Genomic DNA, 22,475 nt, shown 5'->3' with positions numbered 1-22,475 from the left:
ACTGTACTTTGATGACCTTGAATTTTCGGGCTTCAGGTTCGGACATTTTCACTGCGCATTGATGAGGTTATCTCTCCGAGTTCAAGATAATAAACCTGATGCTCGTAGAAGACATGCGGCATGCCCTCATCGTTGATTAGTCATACCCCCTCAGAAGTAGGATCTTCCGATACTTCGATACTTCAAGGGCACAGGTTGACATGCAAACAGTATCCCATAAAGAGAGCAAGGAGCAAAACGCAAAAAGCAGAAAGCAGAAAGCAAAACAACATTGATTCATGAATTTGACCCAATAATAAGAAAAGGAAATAGAAATGATCAAGAAAAGATGGGAGCTACAGATCCTCCCCTTTATTTCATTAGGCTATCTACACGTCCACCGCGGAATCATAACAGGTCTCCCGCATTTCACCACTCCCGACTTCTGACTCCGGTCTCAGACGCTCGGAACCTCCTTGACCCTGCTCATGAACTCCGAAACTCTGCTCAGATCGATAGCCTGTCCATCAGATTCGATGGCAGCTAGAAGACCGTCCAACATCTAGAAAGAACCGCATCATCAAATCAGCAAAATCAATAGGCGAAACAAGATACGGTTCAATCTAGGGGTAAAAGTGACCATCACAACTCACCCCATCCACTTTATCAATCGGTACCTTCGTAGTCAGACTAATCAATTTCTTATATTCGAAAACTTTCCCAAGATTCGACTTTTCCAGATTATGAATCTTATCGTTGAGAACTGCCGATATTCGATCTTCCCACATGTTTATCCTCCGCAATTTGATCAAAGCCCCCTCGGCCCCTCGTTCAGGTAAAGCAATCTCGTCGGTACTACTGCTACTCATTTCTCCTGTAGCAGTTGCGGTTTCCGATTTGATGGTCGTCGATGTCGACGACGGATCACCTTGCGCTTGCGGTTGGAATGAGAGCGGCAGGGCATTCTCGGATGTCAAAAGCGTTCGCCCCGTCCAATTATCTTGAGAGATGGTGGGATCCTCAAGGTTGCGTTTAAGAGTGTCAACCCGTTGATTCAATAATTCCAATTCGCCAAATTTAACTTGAGCTTGATGGAGTTGCTGGCGCTTGTCAGATAGAGCTTTCGTAGCTACTCTGACTGATTGTTCAGTGGCGTTCAACTTGGTTTGCTTGGTCACCATCTCGGTGGAGAATGTTGCTGATATTGTTTCAAAGATCGCTGCTATGTCTGCTCAGCGTGATCCAAAACGGAGCATGGTCAGCTCAGCAGATCTATCCCGGTCGACTGATGACAGACAAGTAGGCTCACTCTTCTGAACATCCCGACTCTTGCGTTCAGGTCTCGGTACTTCAGACTTCAGAGCTGATACGATCACTTCGACCGGAGTAGACTTCAAAGACTATCGCGCGCGTAACCCATCAGCTCGACCGGCCCATTGCCTTTTACGAATACCGACAGCTTAGAATAGAGCTTACCTCGATACTCAGGCCGAAGTCGGAAGGCTTCAAGCCCAGGTTATTGGCTTTGCCCTTGTCTGCCCCAGCATCAAGCAGAAGATTGACCAGTCCTCTATTGCCTACTCGCGCAGCGATATTGATACCTGTATCGCCATGGACATCTTGCACGTCTATCAGAGTTTTCAGACTGATTGAAGTGTCATGGTGATTTATCTCTTGGACTTGCCCATTGGCGCTGGCATTGCCGTTCAAATGTTGCGTTTGAGATTGTTGTTCTCGAGCGACCCATTCGAGCACGTTTGCCATGTACGATCGAGCGGATGAAGCACGACCTTTGACCCCAGCAACCATACTTATGTGGTGGACCACGCTTCGGTAAGCATGATCTAGCGTCCTCATCGATGGTGCCAGTTGCTCGAGCAAGGCATGGAATTGCCCCGATTCGAAGTTGTTGGTAGTCAAAACAGATCTAATCAAGGGGGTTTCTCCGGCAAAATTGCCCCTGTGGATGTCCGCACCGAGCTCGATAAGTTGTTTCGCTAGCGATATCTTAGCCAAAGCACACGCCCAATGAAGAGCTGTGTGTCCCAGGTTGTCGATCACCATATCTATCTCGTAGTCTGTTGGCATCTCTTCGGAAGATAACCCGAATACTTGTCGGATATCGACGTCTTCGTCCTCTGAGCTCGAGAATAGGGATAAAAGCTTGGAGCGAGTTTTAGATGATAACAAATTGGCCCGAGGTCGGATTGGCTTGTTCGGCAAACGCATCGAGGCAGGTAACGGTTGGCCATCTCTCAAATCGTCAGACGAGTCTGATGCTCCATCATCGATGTCTTCGCCTTCAGCTTCAGGGTCCTGTGGTGGACGTTCATGCTGCTGTTCCTCCATAGGTCCATTTATATTGTTCAAATACGCCCCATCCTCCGATTTCTGCCTTTTTGCGGGCGGTGGACCCATGCCTGTATCGACAAAATAGGAGACATCCTGGTACGAAGGTGTGGGGTGGGGAATGCCGTATTGATCAATGTACATCTCGGCGCCGCTGGGAGGTATGCCGAGGCCATTGATATCTGCGGCTGGACCTAAGGAGGGATTATGATGCCCGTCGTTGCTGAGAGAAGGAACCATCGCCATGGTCATGTCACCCTTGTTGTCGTGCGCAGGGTAAAGATGTTGTTGGGGAACCGGGTAATACATCATTTGCTGTTCATTGGGGTATCCCATGGCCAGATGAGGTGGCATACCCATCATTTGTTGGTCTCCATTGGAATGGACGAATTGCGGTGGTGGCGGCGGCGGGAGCTGACCTGCTTGGGCATGCGGATGTGCGTGACCTTGAGGGAAAGGCGAGATGACTCGGCCACTACCTCGCACTCCGGACATTAGAGTCGGGTTGTATCCCGCCATACTGGAGGAAGGTGTCTTTTGACCCGCTCGATCAGGTGTGCCAGTCCGAATGACGGGTAAAGCAGCAATTGCCGTAGGCGAAGGTATGAAATCGAAGACCGGAGCCAGATATGAAGTCACACCATATTGAGCAGCGAGGTCTTGGCCGCGCTCGAAAGGAATCCATGTCCCTTGATATTTACCGTCTGAAAAGAGGCTCATCAGCTTGTGGTACAGGATGCGATCTCAACGAGCCGACTCACAACCGCCTTGTACTTTTTCGTGGACTCCTGGATGTATTTCCTTTTCCAGGATTTTCGTTCGAGCAGACTTATGTATACCAGCTACTTTCAGGATCTGCGTGGCATTTACCCAGCTACATGGACAGTGATCAACGTTTGTTCTTGCGCAGGCGTATGATTTACTGTACTCACGAATCGGATGTTCGCCTCATGACCGATATACCGCGGATCATAGCTTCGAACACGGGTATCTAGTCAAAGGAAAAATAGCAATGAGCGGAAGCACGATACATGGTCGATCGAAGCACGAAAGACAGCTTACACCTGAGTAGACACTGGCGTAGACTTTCGCCTGGGCAGTTCCGCCCGTCTGGCTAGCATCGTTCGGACCTTGGCCAGGTGCAAGGCCCATGACATTCCCGAAGACATTTTGATGCTGCTGCTGCAATTGCTGCGTCGGGGTCAGATGCTGTCGTTGTATGTCCGAGCTGAGGGCCGAGGTCGATGCAGGCGGCTGCATACTCTGTGATTGGGCCGGACCCAGACGCGGCTGTGGTGGAGGGGGCTGTTGGGAATGTAAGTGCGCTGGAAGGGTGTGCAACGGTGCTGGAGTCTGTTCTATTGTCTGTGATGGTGATAGAGAGGGTAGCAGAGATGAGTGAGAAGGTGTCGCAGGAGGCGCACCATGGTTGGCAGAGCTATGGCGCGTTTTGTCAGCAAGGTCAGAGACAAGCACAGCATAGATGATTTGGCATACCTTGAGGCCTCCATTGTAGATTGACTGATCGTGCGACGATCGCTTCCGCTTCTCGAGTTGACGGGAGACAAAGGCGTGAGCAGAAAGATGCAAGGCTGCTTAGACCTGTTCGATGATCAGACAACCAGAATGATGCGATCAGGCGAATACGATGTACTACTATGGATGAAGTGGATTTACGATTAATGGATGAGTTCATGTCGAAAACGCGGTCGCGTCTGATGCATGCCATTGTACGCGTAATATGTAATATGCTCATAGTAGGATTGCAGGGTAATCTTCCTTAATACCTTAAAAATTACCCTATCAAAATAACCTGCCTTCCTCTTCCTGACATGTGGCAAAATTTGAACATTAAAGGGTAAACTCGAATAAAATAGACACAAATGGAGGAGGTCCACTCGAGCAAAATTATCGAAGAGAAAGAGAGAGATCCACAATAATGACATGATACATAGTAATTAGATCAACTTTGACTCAAATTTTAACTCAACTTTAAGCACAGTCGTACCGATCAAGATGAGCGCAGAAGCTTCATCCTCGGGTATCAGCAAGAAAGCCAAGAAGAACAAGGGCAAGTCCGTGGAAGATGGCGCAGGCGAAGAACCTCAGGAGGTGGACAAGAACAAGCGACATAGGAAAGACAAGCGTGGGTCACCATGAATATCAAATTTGGTTTCTCAGGCAATTGGTGCATGATGATCGATTGCAATGCGATACTAATATATGAAATGGTACCATGATAACAGCCTGGGATACGGATGATATCGATCATTGGACGATCCCTCAATTTACCGCACCCTCAGCTACAGAGCACAAACCGTTCTTAGAGGAATCTTCCTTCGCCTTACTATTTCCAAAATACCGAGAACCGTATTTGAGATCAATATGGTCGAGCGTGACTTCAGAATTGGACAAAGTGGGACTGGCCTGTGAATTGGATTTAGTCCAAGGTCAGATGACAGTCAAGACTACGAGGAAAACTTGGGATCCATATATCGTCTTGAAGGGCAGAGATCTTTTGAAGTTGTTGGCTAGAGGAGTGAATGCGCCTCAGGTGAGTATTTCTTGATCCAATTCCGATTCGTTTCCTGTTTCACTCGCAAACAATCCCAACCACAAACTATCATCAAGCCCCTATGTCAACTCCTCATACTCCTTCATCCCAATGCACCTCGAAATCCATTCTCCTCGATCTCTGCTTGTTACGCTTTTCAGTGATTCCTTCTGCAGCTGGAGACTCGTCATTGCCATTCAATGGAACACTGTCTGACTCTCCGAGCGCATATATAGGCAATCAAAATTCTCCAAGACGGTATAGCATGCGACATCATCAAGATCGGCGGACTGGTCAGGAACAAAGAACGATTCGTGAAACGGCGTCAAAGATTAGTCGGTCCGAACGGAAGTACTCTGAAGGTGAGTCTGTGTCCTTTTTCTTCTCTTCGCTTCTTTTCGTTCGGCATTATCATCACTACCTGCAGCCTGAGCGAGTAGCTAAATGATGCCTGATTGACTGCTAGGCAATCGAGCTCCTGACCGAATGTTACGTCCTCGTCCAAGGAAATACCGTCTCAGCAATGGGATCTTTCAAAGGCCTGAAAGAAGTCCGAAGGATAATTATAGATTGCATGAACAACATACATCCGATCTACCGGATCAAGGAGTTGATGATACGGAGGGAACTTGCCAAAGATCCGAAATTGGCCAATGAGAGCTGGGATCGATTTTTGCCTAGTCAGTGTCTGCATGATGTTCTTACCTTACCTTACCCCTTAACTACATCGTATCAAATCATCTTACATCACCTCACCTCACCTCACATGACAATACATCGCATTGTGTGACCGTGTGACCATGAAAAGCAAAGCTGATCGATTTGTTCTCCGCCGCCGCAGAATTCCAGAAGAAACATCTCTCCACCTCCGAAAAGACAGCTAAGAAGAATGCCGTCCTGGCCAAACAATCTGAAAATGCCGCTCTCCAGCCAAATCCAAACAGCATACCCATCTCTTCCGAAGCAGGATCAGGATCAGCATCGGTACCTAAACGAACGCCTTTCCCAGCTGCCTCCAGCAATAAAAAGGAGAAGAAAGTATACACGCCCTTCCCACCTCCTCAACAACCGTCCAAACTGGATCTTCAATTGGCTTCGGGTGAATATTTCTTGAAGCCCAAAGAGAGGGAATACCTAGATAAGAAGAAGAAGTTGGAGAAGCAGCATGAGAACAGCGTCAAGAAGCAGGTTGAGAGGGAGGAGGCGTTCATAGCTCCCCCCGAAAGCAAAGAGGAGAGTGTCGAAGAGAGGAGGAAGAAGAGGAAGAGACCTACGGCTGAGGAGTTGATGTGAATTGTGTGATGATGATTAATGGGAAGTTGCGATGTTGGGGACGTGGTTGGTCGGCTGGTCGGCTGGAAAGACGCAATGACATCCAGTGAATAACCTCATTCATATTCGCTTGATATGTATGATATAGCGTGTATATGGACCGTCATCTTCACCTTGGACGACTGATCACGTCGAACACTTCGGGAGAGTATGAATGCTTTGCGGTACAGTACCATGAATGATGACCTGAAGTCACGATAGCACATTGAGTTCCAGTCATTGGAATAGAATAGAAGGTGCAGCTGCAGCATCTAGTCTTTGAAGCATGCTATGAATAACATCTACTGACATGTATCCCATGCTGAGTAAGACTCCAAAATATCATCAGACAGATGGGTGATCGTGTATCCCGTGATCGTCGCCGTGAGGGTGAGTGCGACGATGATTATGCCATACTAGAAGATACAACATTCGTTTCTTATTGCATTATTCTATTCTATCCAATTCGAAAATGCTTTGATAATACAAATTGAGTCGCTTGTGTGCGTGCGGGTGTACGTGAGACGTAGGATATCGAGATGGAGACATTGATGTTAGACGAAATATGATGGTGTACCCTATCGAGCAAAATCACCATATCAGCTTCCACCCACGATTCCGCGGATAATTATTCTCTTTCGCTCTCCTTTGGTCTTTTTCCCTAACAGCATCACACTCCCCGCTTCTACTTCTTGAGCATGATGATCCGGATACGAATAATGAAACTCACCATCCTCCTCAAAGCAGGATTCTTCAAATCCGTATCATTCTCTCTCGCAGCTCCATACACCTTGAAACTCGTCTTGCCATGCTCATCCACCTGCATGATGCTCGCCGAGTTCCCGCATCGATAACAGTAATTCGGCGCCGACCAGACTGTTACGAGCGAATCGTCGAACATGTGTTTATAGCCTTCTTGGACGAGTTGATGTGCTCTGGCGATCAACTTGAGCGAATTGACGTGATTGAACTATAATCGCGACCAGGTGAAGTCAGGTCGAGTCATAGCAGTCCAGTCAGCCTGAGTACAGATTAGATCTGCCGTTTCTCCCTCTTCAAAACTCCGCTTCTCACCCTTGGGACATACTCGTTGTAGCCCAGGGAGAGAGAGGAGAGGAAAGCGGAGAAGAGGCTTCGCAAAAATCATCACAAACAGAGACGGGTCACAGGGACGAGACCCACCTCAGCAGTCACTTTCCCACCGAATAACCATCCTGCACCTCTCGGACTGACGGACCAGGATTCCACTTCGTCCGGATCTGACCACATGAGGTCTGCAAGTCGCAAGTCAGTCAGCAAAGTCAACGTGTGGATCAGGTCGAGACAACAGCCAAACTTCGATGGTTGATTTTCGGTAAGATCTTATAAAGTCGGACAGTCAACTCACCACAGAACGCTCCTTCATGAGGCACTTCCTGCGCTCGGGGTATTATCCGTATCTGATCTAACGTCTTGATGTCTGGTGATAATCCTCCGTGGACACACAGTATCGAGGAGTCGATGATCTATCATACCGCATCTTCAGATCAGTTATAATCCCTCACCTGTCTCGGAGTCGGAAGATGAATCCAGATTGGCAGTCAATTCCACCAGATACAAAAGGCTAGAAGATACGAGAAGTAAAAAGACCCACCGCAGCCAAATTCAGATGATCGAACAAAGTACAACACGCTTTCCATACTGACGGATTCCCGTATTTCTGCATACATTCGTCTATCATCGTCCGAGAACAGAAACTCAATCAGCTACTCAACCGTAGACGTGAAGAATGGGCTGACATACCATAGAACCCGTATACTTGAGTGATCTGTCGAGACTCGTGATTCCCTCTTAACAGTGTTATCTTATCAGGATACCTGCGAACATATTTGCAGTAAGCTATCAATCCATCCATCTCTTTTTGGTGTATCACATGGATGATAGCAGCGTGAGTCAAAACCGACAATAGCTTCAGAGGGAAGGGCGGTCAAATCCCACTTACCGAGCTTTATATGCTAATAACAATGATAAAGTTTCCAGTGAATAGTATCCTCGATCGACAAAATCACCCTGCATCCGAGAAGATGCCAGGAGAAAATAACACGATCAGCGGTCCATTCCAACCTCGACGGGATTCACGAGAAAGGAGAAAAAGAACATTCTTCCTTGTCCTCATTGATCAATATAACAGCGATGCACTGGCCAATATCATTCCTTCAGGTAACTTTCTCATCTCATCCCTGCGCCTATTGCTCGCCATTCTAAGACATGCTAAAGGAGAAGAAACTGAACTCACCATAAATATATAACTAGTCTCAGGGGCTTCACCTCCCTGCCTGAAAATCTCCAACACATCCCAGAACTGTCCGTGTATATCCCCGCAGATCGTCACGGGAGACTGGACTAGATGGACATTACTTTCTTCCAGTAACAGATCGCGTACTCTCGAACAGAGTAATTTCATCTGCCGTTCAGGGAGATGTTTACATTGCCGTATCTGTGTTCGCCATTATCCATTATACAATTTGCGTTTGAGTCCGATTGTTTTGGAAATATTGATAGAAGGCGCAGGTCATTGTGTTGCGTGGCCGGTATTTTGGTAGTCGTAGAAAATGAGTTAAGCCAGAAGATGCGAGAGGAGAAATCAGCTTCCATCTTTTGACGATATGTAGGCTTGATGCAGATCACGTTGTGGAGAAGAATCGGGACATACGTGCGCGATCCATTGATCTGGATCTGATGATAATCCAGTCATATTTGATACTCTACAGATTGTGCTGCCTACCACCCTCTTCTTCGTATTGTAATTTAACCTAATCGTTAAGTTGGTAAACTGAAGCAAGTAGGTTATCCTTATCCAGATTCGGTATGATTGCTGTTTCTGGCTTGGTTGGAGTTTTGCTCAAGGTTTCAGCTTTCAGTAAGATCAGAGCTTTCGTCGTTGATGTAGAGTCTGAATGATGACAAATCGCTATGAGATGACGGCTTTGAGCTTTGAATAGCTATCAGTCGCTTTTCTTTATCAGTCAGTCATCGATTAATTATCTCGCATGAGCATGACACCTTCGGTCTTATCCTCCGGTGGATCAAATCAAATCAAAGCGCTGATAAGGGGGGTGGGATGACGTGGCAATTGATGATTCAACCGGTAACCTTAAAGCTTTGTGCTCTAAGACTAAAAGTCGTCTGTCTGTTGTCGTTGCCCGACTTGAAACTTGAGATATTCGAGTCACGACAACCTTAAACGCAACAGACAGATGATATAAGTAGCGACATCCTTTCTCATCTAGTCTTGATTCCTTTTCTCATCTCACAATCCAACAATACCACTAGAAGATAGAATAACACAGCCAAAATGATCGACTTACTGCATCGTGAGCTGATACTGTTTGACATTTTTGTAACGTGAAGCACAGCTGACTTGGCGACGTTGAAATGATACAGTCCAAGCTGATAAAGGAGGAAACCCCGAAATCATTCGAGAATCCCAGAAAAAGAGAGGCGCAAGCGTAGAGCTCGTAGACGAAGTTATTGAGATTTTCGCTTCTCACAAACAAGGTGCGCAAGCTCGAGCCATCTTCATGAAACTGTTTCTAAGCGATTGCGTTCTTATTCGGACGAAACGCTACTATCAAAAGTTGTATGTGGGATGAAAATTGATGTTGAGTGGCGATGCTTGCAGCTCAATTTGAGAAAGAACAAGCTCAACGAAATCTCAATGCCCTCCAAAAGGAAATAGGTCAAATCAAGAAAGCCAAAGGAGATGCCTCGGAGCTCTTAGCTAAGAAAGCTGAGCTGGACAAGCAGATTGCCGACTTGGTAGCTAAAGCCAAAGAGCTGGAGGAACTTCGAGATAAGAAGGCTGGGTTGATTGGGAATATCGTTGATGAGCGAAATGCCGTCTCTATGGACGAGGTGAGTGCGATGATCTCTGGATTGATGGTCATACATGCTAGGCTTGGAACAGATAAGCCAGTGGCAAGGTGTACTTAGAAATTCGTCTCAATGTCATGATGATATCTTTCAAGTCCGCTGCAAGTTCTGCCGCTGATAGATCGTTCTCATCCCTATTAGGACGACAACCCGATTTTACGAGTTTGGCATCCCGAGCCCAATCACAAGGGGAACTCCGGCACTGGGTTATCCATCGAAGACAAATCCACGGACGTCCTTTCGCACCATGAAGTCCTTTACAGACTCGAGGCGTACGACACGGATCGAGGAGTCAAGGTGTTCGGTCACAGAGGATTTTACTTGACGAATGATGGAGTGGACCTGAACCAAGCGTTGATTTCCTACGGTTTGGATTTCTTGAGGAAAAGACAATACAAGAAAGTGCAACCCCCCTTCATGATCAAGAAAGACATCATGGCTGCCACGGCTCAACTTTCCGAGTTCGACGAAGCACTGTACAAAGTGACTGGAGATACCGATGATAGGTATTTGATCGCCACCTCCGAACAACCGATTTCTGCTATGCACATGGACGAGAATATCCCCCCGCAGAACCTTCCTTATAGGTAAGTCACCTTCTGCCAGCTCCCAATAACTGAATAGCATTCTGCCTGGCTTGGGAACGTGACGGAATTTCCAACTGACAATTTCGTTGTGACCGAACAGATACGCTGGATACTCAACGTGTTTCAGGAAAGAAGCCGGATCTCATGGAAAAGATACTTGGGGTATTTTCAGAGTGCACCAATTCGAAAAAGTGGAACAGGTATGTTGCCCTCCCCTGTTGTAGTTCCATGAAAGACTTGCTGAATGGCTGTTTTGGACCATTCATAGTTCATCATCTGCGAGCCGGAAAACTCCCCAGCAGAGCTTGACCGAATGGTAGAAACCTCTCGAGAGTTTTACGAGTCTCTCGGAATCCCTTACAGAGTGGTCAACATCGTTTCCGGAGCATTGAACAATGCCGCTTCAATAAAATACGATTTGGAAGCTTGGTTCCCCTTCCAAGGTGAATACAAGGAGTTGGTCAGTTGCTCAAACTGTACAGATTACCGTGAGTCTTCTGTTCTTCCACAGTAACTAACACCTTGCCTGTTGTGTTGGAATCTGCGAAGAAAATATGTGGAATGGCTCAGGATCGATCGCTGATATTGAATGGGCTTGGAATGAACACAGAATCCAGGTCATTGAATGTGCGACTCGGGTTCAAGACTAAAGATAGCAAGGTCGGCTTCGTACACATGTTGAACGGTACACTGTGTGCGACCGAACGAGCATTATGTTGTGTAGTTGAGAACTACCAAACTCCAGAGGTGAGTCTCATTGCTCGTGGTTTCATTCTGACCGAGGTTTCAATGGAGATATCGAGTTGCGGATTGCGCAACGTCTGGAATGATTGCTGATGTAACTTTTGCTTATCGCTGTAGGGTTTGAGAATTCCTAAAGTCCTTCAACCATATATGCAAGGTAGAGACTTCTTGCCGTACACAGCGGAGTTGCCAAAGGGGACTACCAGCCAAAAGCAAAAGAAATAGATCGTCGGGGAATGATATCTGAATAGAGGACGATCAGATGAAGGCTGCCGAGAGAGATACATGCTATCTGATTGTTAGAGGTAGATGACTACACATGCATTGCCTATATATATAGCATTTACAGGACACGGATCTATAAGGACTGACGCGTCGACGCGTTTCGTTTGAGAACATTTTCATCGTGTCGTCGTCGGTACACACCGCTGTAAACAGTTAATGTTCTTTCGTCACGACGAGTAACTTTCTTCATCTGCAATGCAGAAACATCAATCTATCGACGACCATTCAAAACGACATCTGTCCAAGCCAAGAGCATCGTTCCGATTCTGCCTAGTCGGACCAGTATCAGCGGCACCATCAGCACCGTACGATTGTTGAGTATTGATCATTGACACCGGCATCATGGACTCCCCACTTCTCCCTCAATTCCATAAACAGTCCAATCTAGGGGACGTCTCATTACTCGATGATCCATCTATGATCGCTGATCTGAGTATGGACGATTCCATCGGCATGGTACCTTCCACATCCCAGTCACACTCACACTCACAGTCGCACCCTCAATCGCAGTCGCGGTCGCACTCACATCTGTTCAATCGAGAAGTGGGGGATCGTCCGACGCAACACCAAATCCAATCCCAACTTCCGGCCGGATCCTCAACATCGGCGACAACAATACAGCCAAACCCAGAAACGAACTCCAATGTAAATCACAAAGCTAAACCACGTTTCTCATTATTCGCTCCTCCTAGACCATCAGCTGCTGAACCCGAGCCAATAGGAAAACCAAAGTCAAATGGGTATAATCAATTTAGCGAGAACGATCACGATCACGATGATGAAGATTTGATAGCGAGATCAGATGATGAAGATCATACGGTACATGCTTCGAATCTTCAAAACTCCCAATCTCAGTCTCAGTCCCAATCTCAATCTCAAGCACATGGACAAGGACAAGGACAAGAGCAAGGGCAAGCGCAGCCTAGACATTCCGACGGGCATCGAGATGAGAAATTACGGGCGAGCTTGTATGAGCTCAGAAAGATGAATGAGGTCTTCGAAGGTGTTTTAGGGGCTTTGGAGGGGGTGAGAGGACATAATGAGGTGAGCCAAGTTTTGCGTCAGAATCACAATCGAAATTTGATTTGATCTTCTTTTCCCCCGCCCCGTCATGTCTTTGAAAACTCCCAGGATCATGTACATGGTCATGCGTTGAAGCTATGATCTTCATAAAACACCCCGATGACATGCAGCAAAAGAGCGAAGCTAATCGTAAATACGTTGAATTGGTAAACTCGCAGCGTCTCGCCGAAAGGGTCTCTCAGACTTCTGCCCTGTTAGATGAATATACAGCTATAATGGGCCAGGCGGAGCATACACAGCGATTGCTTTTGAATGAGAATTGGACTGGAAGTGCAGATGTGAGTGGTGTTAGCTGTATACAGCAATCATGCTCGTGTGACTTTCCATTTGTCCGCGTTCGTGTTTGAATCTTCGATTGTTGCTTCGAATTTCGAACTTGACCATCCCCATGCGAAATCAGCTCGACATGGTCAGGTAATTCGAGATAAACCAAGCAATGAACGATCTATCTAAATGATATGACTGTATCAAGAGACGAATGTTCTTCCTGCCATGACGATTGATTGATCCTCACCGTTCCCTCTATCTTTTTATGGCAAACGCCTGATCTCGTTTTTGTTCTCGCTTTGGCGTTTATCTCGGTTCTGGCCTTTATATCGTTTCCGCTCCCCTCCCGCCGAAATTGAAAGGCCACGCTGACACACTCATCTGGGTGCAACCACGACAGGACGCAGAAGCTATAGCAGCCATCGAGATAGCCCGCCAACAAGCGGCCGAACGAGCCGAAGAAGATGCTCGACGAGCTGCGGAGGCCGCTCGTCTGGCCGAAGAAGCGCGCGAGAGGAAGATACTGGAACGAGAACGGGCTGAGTCTTCCAGAGGACGAGGTAGAGGAGTAGGAGGGGGGCTTTCTAGGGGAGGACGGGGACGAGGGGTTCCTGGTATTGGCGGTGGGGTGCCTAGGGGTGCGCCTAGAGGACGTGGTGAGTGTCCATTCTTCAATGTCGAGATTGGACTCGGAAGTGGGTTTTGAGTTGGAATTGGGATTTGAGATTGAGGTTTTGAGGTTTGAGGTTCAAGCCCGTCCCACATATGTTTCGGTAGATTGGTGGTAGTCAGTCTGAGATCGAAGGGAAATGCCAAAGAGAAAGCATTGTTGATTCTCCGCTTCCGTTCCGCTGATCTCATTCCTCTTTCGCAATCCCAGGCACAGGCATTCCAAGACCATCAGTACTCCCTACCCGACCTACCCCGCCATCTTCTTCCACCGGCGGTGCAAGTGCCAGCTCAAAGCGCGGAACGACTACGGGCTCGACAACGACGACGACGACGAGAGGCGGAGGTGGTCTAGGTGGACAGTATAATCATGTCAAGAGTAGTGGATACGGTCCGAGGTGAGGTCAGGTAAGGGGAGGGGAGGGGTTATTGTGTTCTTATCGCCCGCGATAGCGCAAGCATAGCGAGGTCGACTGTTTGTTGTGTTTATTTTTGTTTTTTTTTTTCCTTTTGGTTTGAGGGGTAATTGGTATTCGTCGTATTTCGTTTTCATTCCATTCGTTTTCTTTCTGTTCATTCAGGATAATCTAATCGGTTACTTATATTGTTCATCCCTCAGCCTAGAAGGTGTTTGGAATGGAATGCAATCTAGATGTATGAGTATGTCAGACTTGTGGAAGTAGGACAATCCCGATAACAAAGAAATTTACATCAAACACATCAAACAGATACAGATAGATACGGGGTACATCATCCAGAATGCATCCGATACAACATAGATAGCAATTATACGGTCATACGTTATACATTATACATTATACATTATACATTATACATTATACATTATACATTATACATTATACATTATACATTATACATTATACATTATACATTATACATTATACATTATACATTATACATTATACATTATACATTATACATTATACATTATACATTATACATTATACATTATACATTATACATTATACATTATACATTATACATTATACATTATACATTATACATTATACATTATACATTATACATTATACACATATCACCAACCACTAAATCACTATCACTGGGTCACACAAACATCCCTAACCGTTTCTCCTAATTTACTATCCCTAAATCTCTTCAAACCCGCTATCAACTCTATATCTTCCTCGTCGAGCTCTTTCTCTCCTTTCAACTTATCCAGCAGATCCGCTCCAGCTTCCGCTTGTTCAACTTCATTCTGCTTTTGCCCTCCTGCCTCTACCTCCGATATTTTCAATCTTTTAGATTCTCTATCCCTATCACTATCTCGATCTGCTGCCTCTCCTCCCGCGTGATCCCCAGATGAAGGCGAAGCAATACCAACTCCAGCCCCAGACCCAGATCCAGATTCAGGTGCGGTATCGGGTTCAGGAGCAAGTAATCCCAATTTCCTCTTCATCAGATTGACAAACGCTTCACCGGGTTTGCTCTCGTTGTACAGGGCGAAATTGAACATCTCTCGATTCCGTTCTGCCGATCCTGGTATATGACCCATCCGACGCTCCAAACCCTTGATCACGAATTTGCCGCTTGCGTCGATGACGGGCTCGCATTTCGGGAAAGTCATTCTTGTCAGATTAATCAGCTCGTAAGGATTCAAAAGTCGATTCTCCTTTTTCTTCGTCTGCGTTTGCGTTTCCGTCTGTCCTGATACTGTCGCAGGCTCAAGTCCAGTTGCCGATGCCGGTGCAGGCGTAGGAGTTTGAGTCTGGATTGGAGAATCGGTAGTGGGTGGTAATAACGATTCTAAAGATGTATGATCTTCTACATTCTCTGCTTGCTCTTCTTGTTGTTGGTGTGAGATGTTACTTTCCTGCTGATCGTCATTCAAGCCTGCATCTTCGAAAGCTCGCATGTCCGCGGCGTGATCTTGTTCTTGCTGTGTCTGGCCACTCTGATCTTCACCTTGATTGGCATCTTGATGTTGCGCATCTTGACTTTGACTTTGATCGGCTTGACCGGCATTCGTTAGAAGAGATGAAAATCTTGCGGCGTAAGATGTATACAAATCGGTTTGCGTCAGGGTTGATGGTGCATTCGGATCGTTTTGATTTTGGAAGGAGGATAGTAACCTATCGTGCATGGCACTATCAGTGTCCTTGTCGGCAAAACATATGAAGGTGCCGACAAATGCTAAAGCTGAACCACTCACCAACTTCCAGCTCGTAGGGGCTCCACCAAACCCTCCATCCCCTTTTCCCATTCCTCTGCATCTTCGGCGGCATGATCGCCTTCTTGTTCCTTGTCTTTCTCTTTGAGCCCTTTCAAGACATACTCGCTCTCATCCTTCGCCATCTCGCATCCCGGAAAAGTAGCACAAGCTAATTGAATCAGTTCTTGACCACCCAGGAGAGGCGTTGTGATGGAATACGGGTCGAAGCGGTGTTTGTATGAGTTGTACAGAGATAATTGCGAGATTGACGATGAAGGCGGTGCTTGACGATATGCAACTTGTAGCCTGCAGCGGACCACCGAGTCTGCAGTCAGTGGGGACTCCTTCCGCCGATCAAGATTGAAAGTCTTATAGATCTGGAGAAGCGCAACGCTGTGATCAGTCATGACCGACTCACCATCCGCTAGCTCGTCCGGGCTCTTCCATCCCCTCAAGATCTTCTAGCCCTCTCAGCTTATTTCGACGTTGTCTGAAGTATTCTCGGATCTTATTCCACGGTCTACCCGTCTTCTCAGCTAGAAGCTCTAATTCTTTCTTACCGGGATTAGGGTTCTTAGCGTAGGCTTCTCGAAGTATGACCACCTGCTCGTTCTGCGACATTTTCGGTATCGCACTTGCTGTCCTGGGCCTGCTGGCGCTGAACTGGCTGAGAAGGTGTTGATGGTGCGAAGAGGAGGATGGGGAGGCTGAGGAAGGGTGATACCTTTTTCCAAGAACCGTAGAAGCCGTGGAAGTACCGAAATTGGGTTGACGTGGGTTATGTTGATGAGGATGATTCCTCAGATGGTGTTGACGCGTCTCGTTGGATGGGATCACCTGCATCCCCTCGCCTGCGACGGCGGCCGTAGAGGGATTCGCCTCTACATCGTCGTTGCCATTTGCATTGGCATCCGGAGAAATTTGCATGGCGACCTCCTCTTCGGTAACCGCTACTGCACTGTCGCTCGGTACGCGGACTCCGGCTGCTACGGCTGCTTCTATAGCTTGAGCAGCTACATGGTTTAGCTCAGCCTGGAGAGCAGTGTCGTCGTGCTGCACATTATCGTCGTCGATTTCCAGTGGAGTCGACTCGGAATGCTCCTCGAGTTGAGACTCTGGCTCAACGGGTGCATGTTCATGGAGGATAGCAGGTGTTCTTTCAGGGGAAGGATACTCATCCGCTATATTTGACTAGCGATGAAGTCAGGATGACCCTTTCAGCATCAGCGAAATCTCCATTCCTTCGCACTGGGTCGATCAGACCATGCATGTGGTAATGGTGTGACGCTACTCACAGCATCTTCGGGACCTTGAGGCGTTGATAGTCGCTCATGCTTGTCATGATCCATCTTTGCTTTAAGTGAACGTGTATTGTGGAGGTGTGTCTGTCTATGGTGAGTGAGGGAGAATAGACGATAAATCCACCATGCAAATAAACAATAAACGATGAAAAAGCGTGCGTTGATGGGAAGATGTTTGATAGAATTATCCCATCTACTAGCATATCATTATTTACAGGCTGACATTTCTCGATTTAATCCCAAAATAAGCTATGACCGTGCCTGAGATTCGCAAATTACCGTTGGAAACCAAAAGTTGGAATTGTATTGAAAGTTGAAACTCAGGCAGATTTGATTATTTACACTTTCAGAACTATCGATCTGGTCTGTACCAGCTAATCTAGTGATCGGACCGAGGAGCTTGATCAGACGATCAGCCAGACAGAATGGCCACTCTCCTCCCACCTCCCAAAAGGCAAAAATCGAATTACGCCAAATCACTGGAAAAGCCTAAAGAGCCTGAACCTGAAATACCGATCCCGTCAATTGTAGTCCAGTTCAAATCGTCTGAAGATGGGTCAAATCTTGGTCCAGCTATCAACTTGCCGGCTGATACGGGTCGAGATGCTTTGCAGATGCTAGTAAACAAGCTGAGAGGAGAGGTGAGCTTGACTTTCTTCTCATCCTTCTGTTAAAGCGGTATGCATCATCAGAGACCGCTCACTTTTATGCCTTAACTCATGTTTTGTTCTGAATGCTAATTTGGCATCGCGGTAGACTGAAGACCCCTTACCATACGCTTTCCATCTCTTACCCAAACTCCCCTCGACCTCTACCTCTACGACACCCCAATCAGCCAGAGTACAGATAAACAACTCCATCCAGCTAGATGCGCTGAAAGTCAGCGGAACCACCTTCTCGCCGGAAGATGTTTTCGAATTGTGGTGTGAGCCTCAAGCTGTATTTAGGGTACGAAGCGTAGGAAGGTGCAGTGCTACTCTGACTGGTACGTCAGCTGTTCATACAGAGCAAGTCGAATCGGAGCTGAATGATGTTTTACTCGCACAGGTCACTCGTCGCCTATACTTTGTTGCGCGCACTCGCCAACTGGTAGATACGCTGCAACAGGCTCGGGGGACGCTACAGCTAGGATATGGGACATGGAGACAGAGACGCCAAAGGTCAGTCTGTCATCTGCAGATGGTTATACATCTCATTCAGCTGATTGTGTAACAATGGCCATGCAGTGGACTCTATCAGGCCACAAAGGATGGGTGTTATGCGTAGAATGGGATTCGAGGGAGAAGATATTGGCAACAGGTGGACACGATGGTCAAGTGAGTCAGGCTACAATGACCTGTCTTAGCGCCGTCGCAATCATTTCAGACTGATAGAATCCATGAAAGGTCCGGCTGTGGACCCCTACTACCGGACAACCTTTCGGACAACCGTTACTTGGCCACACAAAATGGATAACTTCCTTATCATTTGAACCCTTACATCTGATGAGCACCAAATCAAGTTCACCTAGATTAGCGTCCGCCTCGAAAGATGGGACAGTCCGAATATGGAACACTTCGACACGTACGCTTGAATTCGTCTTGACGGGTCATGCGGCGAGTGTAAACGTAGTCAGATGGGGAGGGGAAAATGTCATATATACAGGAAGTAGTGATAGGACTCTCAAGGTATGGAGCGGCGTTGACGTGAGTCTCACCCACGAGATACAGGCAGCAATTTCAAGCGGGCTGATTGATATGATTGATATGATCAACCTGTTTCATATCATAGGGCAAACTCATTAGAACGCTGAACGAACATGCTCATTGGGTCAACACGATGGCGTTGAGTACAGACTTCATCCTGAGAACAGGCCCTTATGACCACACTGGCAAGGTTCCGAAAGACGACGAGGACGGTGAGTGCCGTCTTGACGCAATCCCCATGAAGAGATACTTAGTTTCATTGGTTTCAGCCAAGTCGATAGCTTTGGCGCGATACAAGCATTTGACTTCCACACACCCCGAAGCTTTAATCACTGGATCAGACGACCACACACTGTTCCTATGGCCTGATCAAGCATCTTCGTCATTCTCATCCACAGCGACACCGAAGAAACCATTAGCCAGATTGACAGGACATCAGAAGCAGGTCAACCATGTTGCCTTTTCGCCGGACGGGAGGATGATCGCTTCTGCGGGATTCGATAATGCCGTCAAGATCTGGGAGGGGAAGACCGGAAAGTGAGTCCATAGTCCAACGCTTGCTCTCGCTTGACTGCTTTGCAACAAATCGTATGAAGTCGTAGTAAAGGACCGTGAGAACAGTTAGCTAATAGGCTTTGATCGCATACGCAGGTTCATAGCGAGTCTGAGGGGACACGTAGCTGCTGTCTACAGGGTAGCGTGGTCAGCCGATTCCAGGATGTTAGTCAGTGCAAGTAAAGATACGACATTGAAGGTATGTCTATGTCTATCTATGTCAATCGACTTCAGCTGGCGTCAGGCCGAGCATTATGACACAAAGCTGAATCTGCGAATTGTAGTTGTGGAACTTGAAAACGTACAAGATCCGAATAGATCTGCCAGGACATACGGATGAAGTTTACTGTGTGGATTTCGTAGCTGACAAAGTGGTCAGCGGAGGCAGGGATAAGAGCGTGAAGATGTGAGTGAACTTTGTGTGTAATTGTCAGTCGAGATGTTGCTGATGCGGTTTGGCGTTCTTCTCAGATGGAGGAATTAAGTATTCTCATACTTACGCGTGGATGCATCATCATGCGGACAATTCATGCATCATCGAATTCACGTGATTGACCAGAGTTGACGTCAGCTCAACATTGCGAACGCTTTGTTCGAAAATTGATCGCTCGACGCACGGACGTCCTTTGGGGCACTGCACTCATCAATGCTCATGCACATCGATAGATCAGCCAGAATCTCAAGATATATATTCGGTTCATAAACTCACAATTCTCTTTTCTTTTCTTTCCTTTCCTTCCTGCTTTCCAACTCGTCCCATTTTGCATATTTCTCTGTAGTGTCCCGATAATCTGCGTCAAATACTCCTTCCATACTGATGTGTGTACTAGTACTGCTGAATCACCAAAAATTTAGTAGACTTCAATCTGATTGACTAAAGGGCCGCATCGCAATCCAATGACCGAAGCTCTATTCTTTCCTCCTTCTCATTCTCCTGCGCTGACTCAGACTCCTCCGAATTCACAACTATCGATTGCATTCCCGCTTATATCCCAAAAAAGGGGTCTTCCTCCAGTCACCCCCCAACCTCCCCCTCCTCCGACTTTGACTCCTTCCTTGGAATCCGCTCCGCTGCCATCGGTCCCACCGATTCCCTACACCGCAAGGCATCCGCCGCCGCCAGATACTTACGATCCTCTTGACGGACTGACACATCACATTCCGTCTACCACAAGCTTCCTCATTTCCACTATCGAGAAGAAGGAGAATGGGGAGGTTTGGTGGATTATCAGATGTTGGACTACCGGTGATGGCGGATTCTCCAACCTCGATATTATTCAACAGCACCACAGTAATGATCATCCAGCAATTCTGATTCCACCGAAGAGAAAGGAAGAAGTAGCTAATTCTCAGCTTACATCGTCGACACCTCTCACGACTCCGAAAACGGAAACTGAGATTGGTGATCGTGCTAACGAAGAAGAGATTGACGAATTGGACGACACTGACGATGAAGTTGAGGGGCGTGAAGCATACCATGATGGCGAGGTGAAGATGCCTGAAATCGATCCAGAGACTTTGAAAGAGCTGTTCAAGACAGTTGACAGTATGGCTAAGGAGAATATCAGGCAGAATGGCGATAACAAATGCGCCATGCCAGCCGAACCGGCTAAAGTGGGAAGAGGCAAGATCGAGTTGACTATCTTCAGGAAAACAATTTATGATCCAGTGAGCATCGTTTGTCGCCTTCTTCAACATTTCGAACAGGATTATGTCAAATAGCCAAAGAGCCGTCCGCTGATCAAGACACTTTTGCATGCTCAATCAGCTCAACACGATCCAAATGCCCTCGGTAGACTCTCTTCTTCACGCTTGGAATATGGGATGGATTCAGGTTTATTACGATACGCATCTGCAGGCGAGTTTTACGTTCTCATAGGGATACCTGGCGCAGTCACTGCAGATACTTCTGACCGATACTTTGCTCTGCCGCTGCAGGTGGTGATCGAAACTGTGATTGATAAAGTGATTCTGTCCGAGCTGGAAGAAGGTGAACAAGGTGCTACAATACGATTGGCGGCGAGGAAAGAGGATCAACAGCTCGTTGATGTATTCCACAGGGTAAGCACCTTGGTATAGAATAGCACCGAATGCTCGAGCTGACTGATGTAGATTTTGCTGCACCTTCGAGAGAGGACGCGACCAATCTCAAGTAATGCCCGATCGCCACCGAAACCGAGACACGAGCTGGATCAACGCGTTGCCGAAATGAAAAGAGCAATCTTCGAAGAGAAGGCGAGTTGACCTGCGTTATCATTCCTGCTAGCTGTCTCAGAGGGTCAATCCAGCTGATAGAATAGGAATAAATGTTATGTGTGCAGAGACGCATGCAAGCTTTCAAGAGGAAATACGACGAGATGATAGCTTATAACCCTCCGCAGCCGACACGATCAGGTAGACTGACGGAGAAGCAATCTTTACCCACAAATCGCAGGACCGAACATCAGGGGAAGCAGTCCGATACCAACGACGAGGGAGCCGAAAGGCAAAACACGGGACAGACGAGCGATGAAGAGGACTCACAGTCTAGTGAGAGCTCCGAAGAAAGCGATACGAGCTCAGATTCAGATAGTTCGGACGACCTACATCGATCAAGGTTGGTCCGCCGCACCGAACCATCAAATCCTCGCTGTTCAGTGGCAGACCTGGCACGATCATACAGGACACGACCAATTGTCGACCTTCGCGAGGTGATCATACTCTAAACGCAACACATGGGGGCGAGAACAAAGGTGTCGAGCAGCTATCAGCGGAAGATGAGCAACGTCAAGAAACAGAAGCAGTATCAAGTGAGCTGTATAAGGACCCTGTTTGTGTGCGTACAGGTAATTTGAGCTGACGCGAGATCGTCCTTATGTGCCCAGAAAAGCGCACGAAAGTACATTTCGATAAAACTGCCAAGTAAGGCCCAATGAGGAGGACCAGGGGTTAGTGGTGTAGACTGCGCTTAGGAAGCAGAACGGCTCTCATCACCATCAGAAAATGGCAAAGCAACCTACGTCC

General features: G+C 47.2%; 8 protein-coding genes across 8 annotated transcripts; 5 read left to right on the top strand and 3 right to left on the bottom strand.

Moving 5' to 3' along the window:
• Positions 1-436: 436 nt before the first annotated feature.
• On the bottom strand, positions 437-3,839 carry I303_101691 (uncharacterized protein; the record flags this gene model as incomplete). Its single annotated transcript, XM_065968390.1, has 8 exons — positions 437-541; positions 633-1,207; positions 1,289-1,379; positions 1,456-3,032; positions 3,090-3,202; positions 3,261-3,319; positions 3,391-3,766; positions 3,826-3,839. 8 exons carry the CDS (start codon positions 3,837-3,839, stop codon positions 437-439), a joined length of 2,910 nt encoding a protein of 969 aa, XP_065824462.1.
• Positions 3,840-4,344: 505 nt separating this feature from the next.
• I303_101690 (uncharacterized protein) lies at positions 4,345-6,175 on the top strand (the record flags this gene model as incomplete). Its single annotated transcript, XM_018405519.1, has 5 exons — positions 4,345-4,474; positions 4,575-4,882; positions 5,119-5,244; positions 5,349-5,562; positions 5,724-6,175. The coding sequence occupies 5 exons, from the start codon at positions 4,345-4,347 to the stop codon at positions 6,173-6,175; spliced, it is 1,230 nt and encodes a 409-aa protein (XP_018265800.1).
• A 572-nt stretch (positions 6,176-6,747) lies between these two features.
• Positions 6,748-8,927, bottom strand: I303_101689 (serine/threonine-protein phosphatase ppe1; the record flags this gene model as incomplete). Its single annotated transcript, XM_018405520.2, has 9 exons — positions 6,748-6,771; positions 6,924-7,163; positions 7,376-7,467; positions 7,581-7,698; positions 7,827-7,906; positions 7,976-8,049; positions 8,175-8,242; positions 8,469-8,669; positions 8,886-8,927. The coding sequence occupies 9 exons, from the start codon at positions 8,925-8,927 to the stop codon at positions 6,748-6,750; spliced, it is 939 nt and encodes a 312-aa protein (XP_018265801.2).
• A 600-nt stretch (positions 8,928-9,527) lies between these two features.
• On the top strand, positions 9,528-11,661 carry I303_101688 (serine-tRNA ligase; the record flags this gene model as incomplete). Its single annotated transcript, XM_018405521.1, has 8 exons — positions 9,528-9,546; positions 9,617-9,730; positions 9,855-10,087; positions 10,247-10,692; positions 10,793-10,892; positions 10,961-11,180; positions 11,303-11,439; positions 11,554-11,661. The coding sequence occupies 8 exons, from the start codon at positions 9,528-9,530 to the stop codon at positions 11,659-11,661; spliced, it is 1,377 nt and encodes a 458-aa protein (XP_018265802.1).
• Positions 11,662-12,063: 402 nt separating this feature from the next.
• On the top strand, positions 12,064-14,142 carry I303_101687 (uncharacterized protein; the record flags this gene model as incomplete). Its single annotated transcript, XM_018405522.1, has 4 exons — positions 12,064-12,765; positions 12,963-13,082; positions 13,472-13,727; positions 13,952-14,142. 4 exons carry the CDS (start codon positions 12,064-12,066, stop codon positions 14,140-14,142), a joined length of 1,269 nt encoding a protein of 422 aa, XP_018265803.1.
• A 676-nt stretch (positions 14,143-14,818) lies between these two features.
• Positions 14,819-17,280, bottom strand: I303_101686 (uncharacterized protein; the record flags this gene model as incomplete). The annotated part of the gene is made up of 4 exons (XM_018405523.1): positions 14,819-15,851; positions 15,932-16,237; positions 16,350-17,122; positions 17,227-17,280. 4 exons carry the CDS (start codon positions 17,278-17,280, stop codon positions 14,819-14,821), a joined length of 2,166 nt encoding a protein of 721 aa, XP_018265804.1.
• A 377-nt stretch (positions 17,281-17,657) lies between these two features.
• I303_101685 (uncharacterized protein) lies at positions 17,658-19,882 on the top strand (the record flags this gene model as incomplete). Its single annotated transcript, XM_018405524.1, has 9 exons — positions 17,658-17,873; positions 17,989-18,217; positions 18,280-18,392; positions 18,459-18,548; positions 18,618-18,917; positions 19,003-19,129; positions 19,187-19,454; positions 19,569-19,671; positions 19,757-19,882. 9 exons carry the CDS (start codon positions 17,658-17,660, stop codon positions 19,880-19,882), a joined length of 1,572 nt encoding a protein of 523 aa, XP_018265805.1.
• A 487-nt stretch (positions 19,883-20,369) lies between these two features.
• Positions 20,370-22,377, top strand: I303_101684 (uncharacterized protein; the record flags this gene model as incomplete). Its single annotated transcript, XM_018405525.1, has 5 exons — positions 20,370-21,140; positions 21,195-21,533; positions 21,794-22,072; positions 22,135-22,261; positions 22,337-22,377. The coding sequence occupies 5 exons, from the start codon at positions 20,370-20,372 to the stop codon at positions 22,375-22,377; spliced, it is 1,557 nt and encodes a 518-aa protein (XP_018265806.1).
• Between the last annotated feature and the right edge of the window lie 98 nt (positions 22,378-22,475).

The sequence above is a fragment of the Kwoniella dejecticola genome, chromosome 2, assembly GCF_000512565.2.
Source record: "Kwoniella dejecticola CBS 10117 chromosome 2, complete sequence".
NCBI lineage: Eukaryota > Fungi > Basidiomycota > Tremellomycetes > Tremellales > Cryptococcaceae > Kwoniella > Kwoniella dejecticola.
This window is presented reverse-complemented; position numbering and strand designations above follow the sequence as displayed.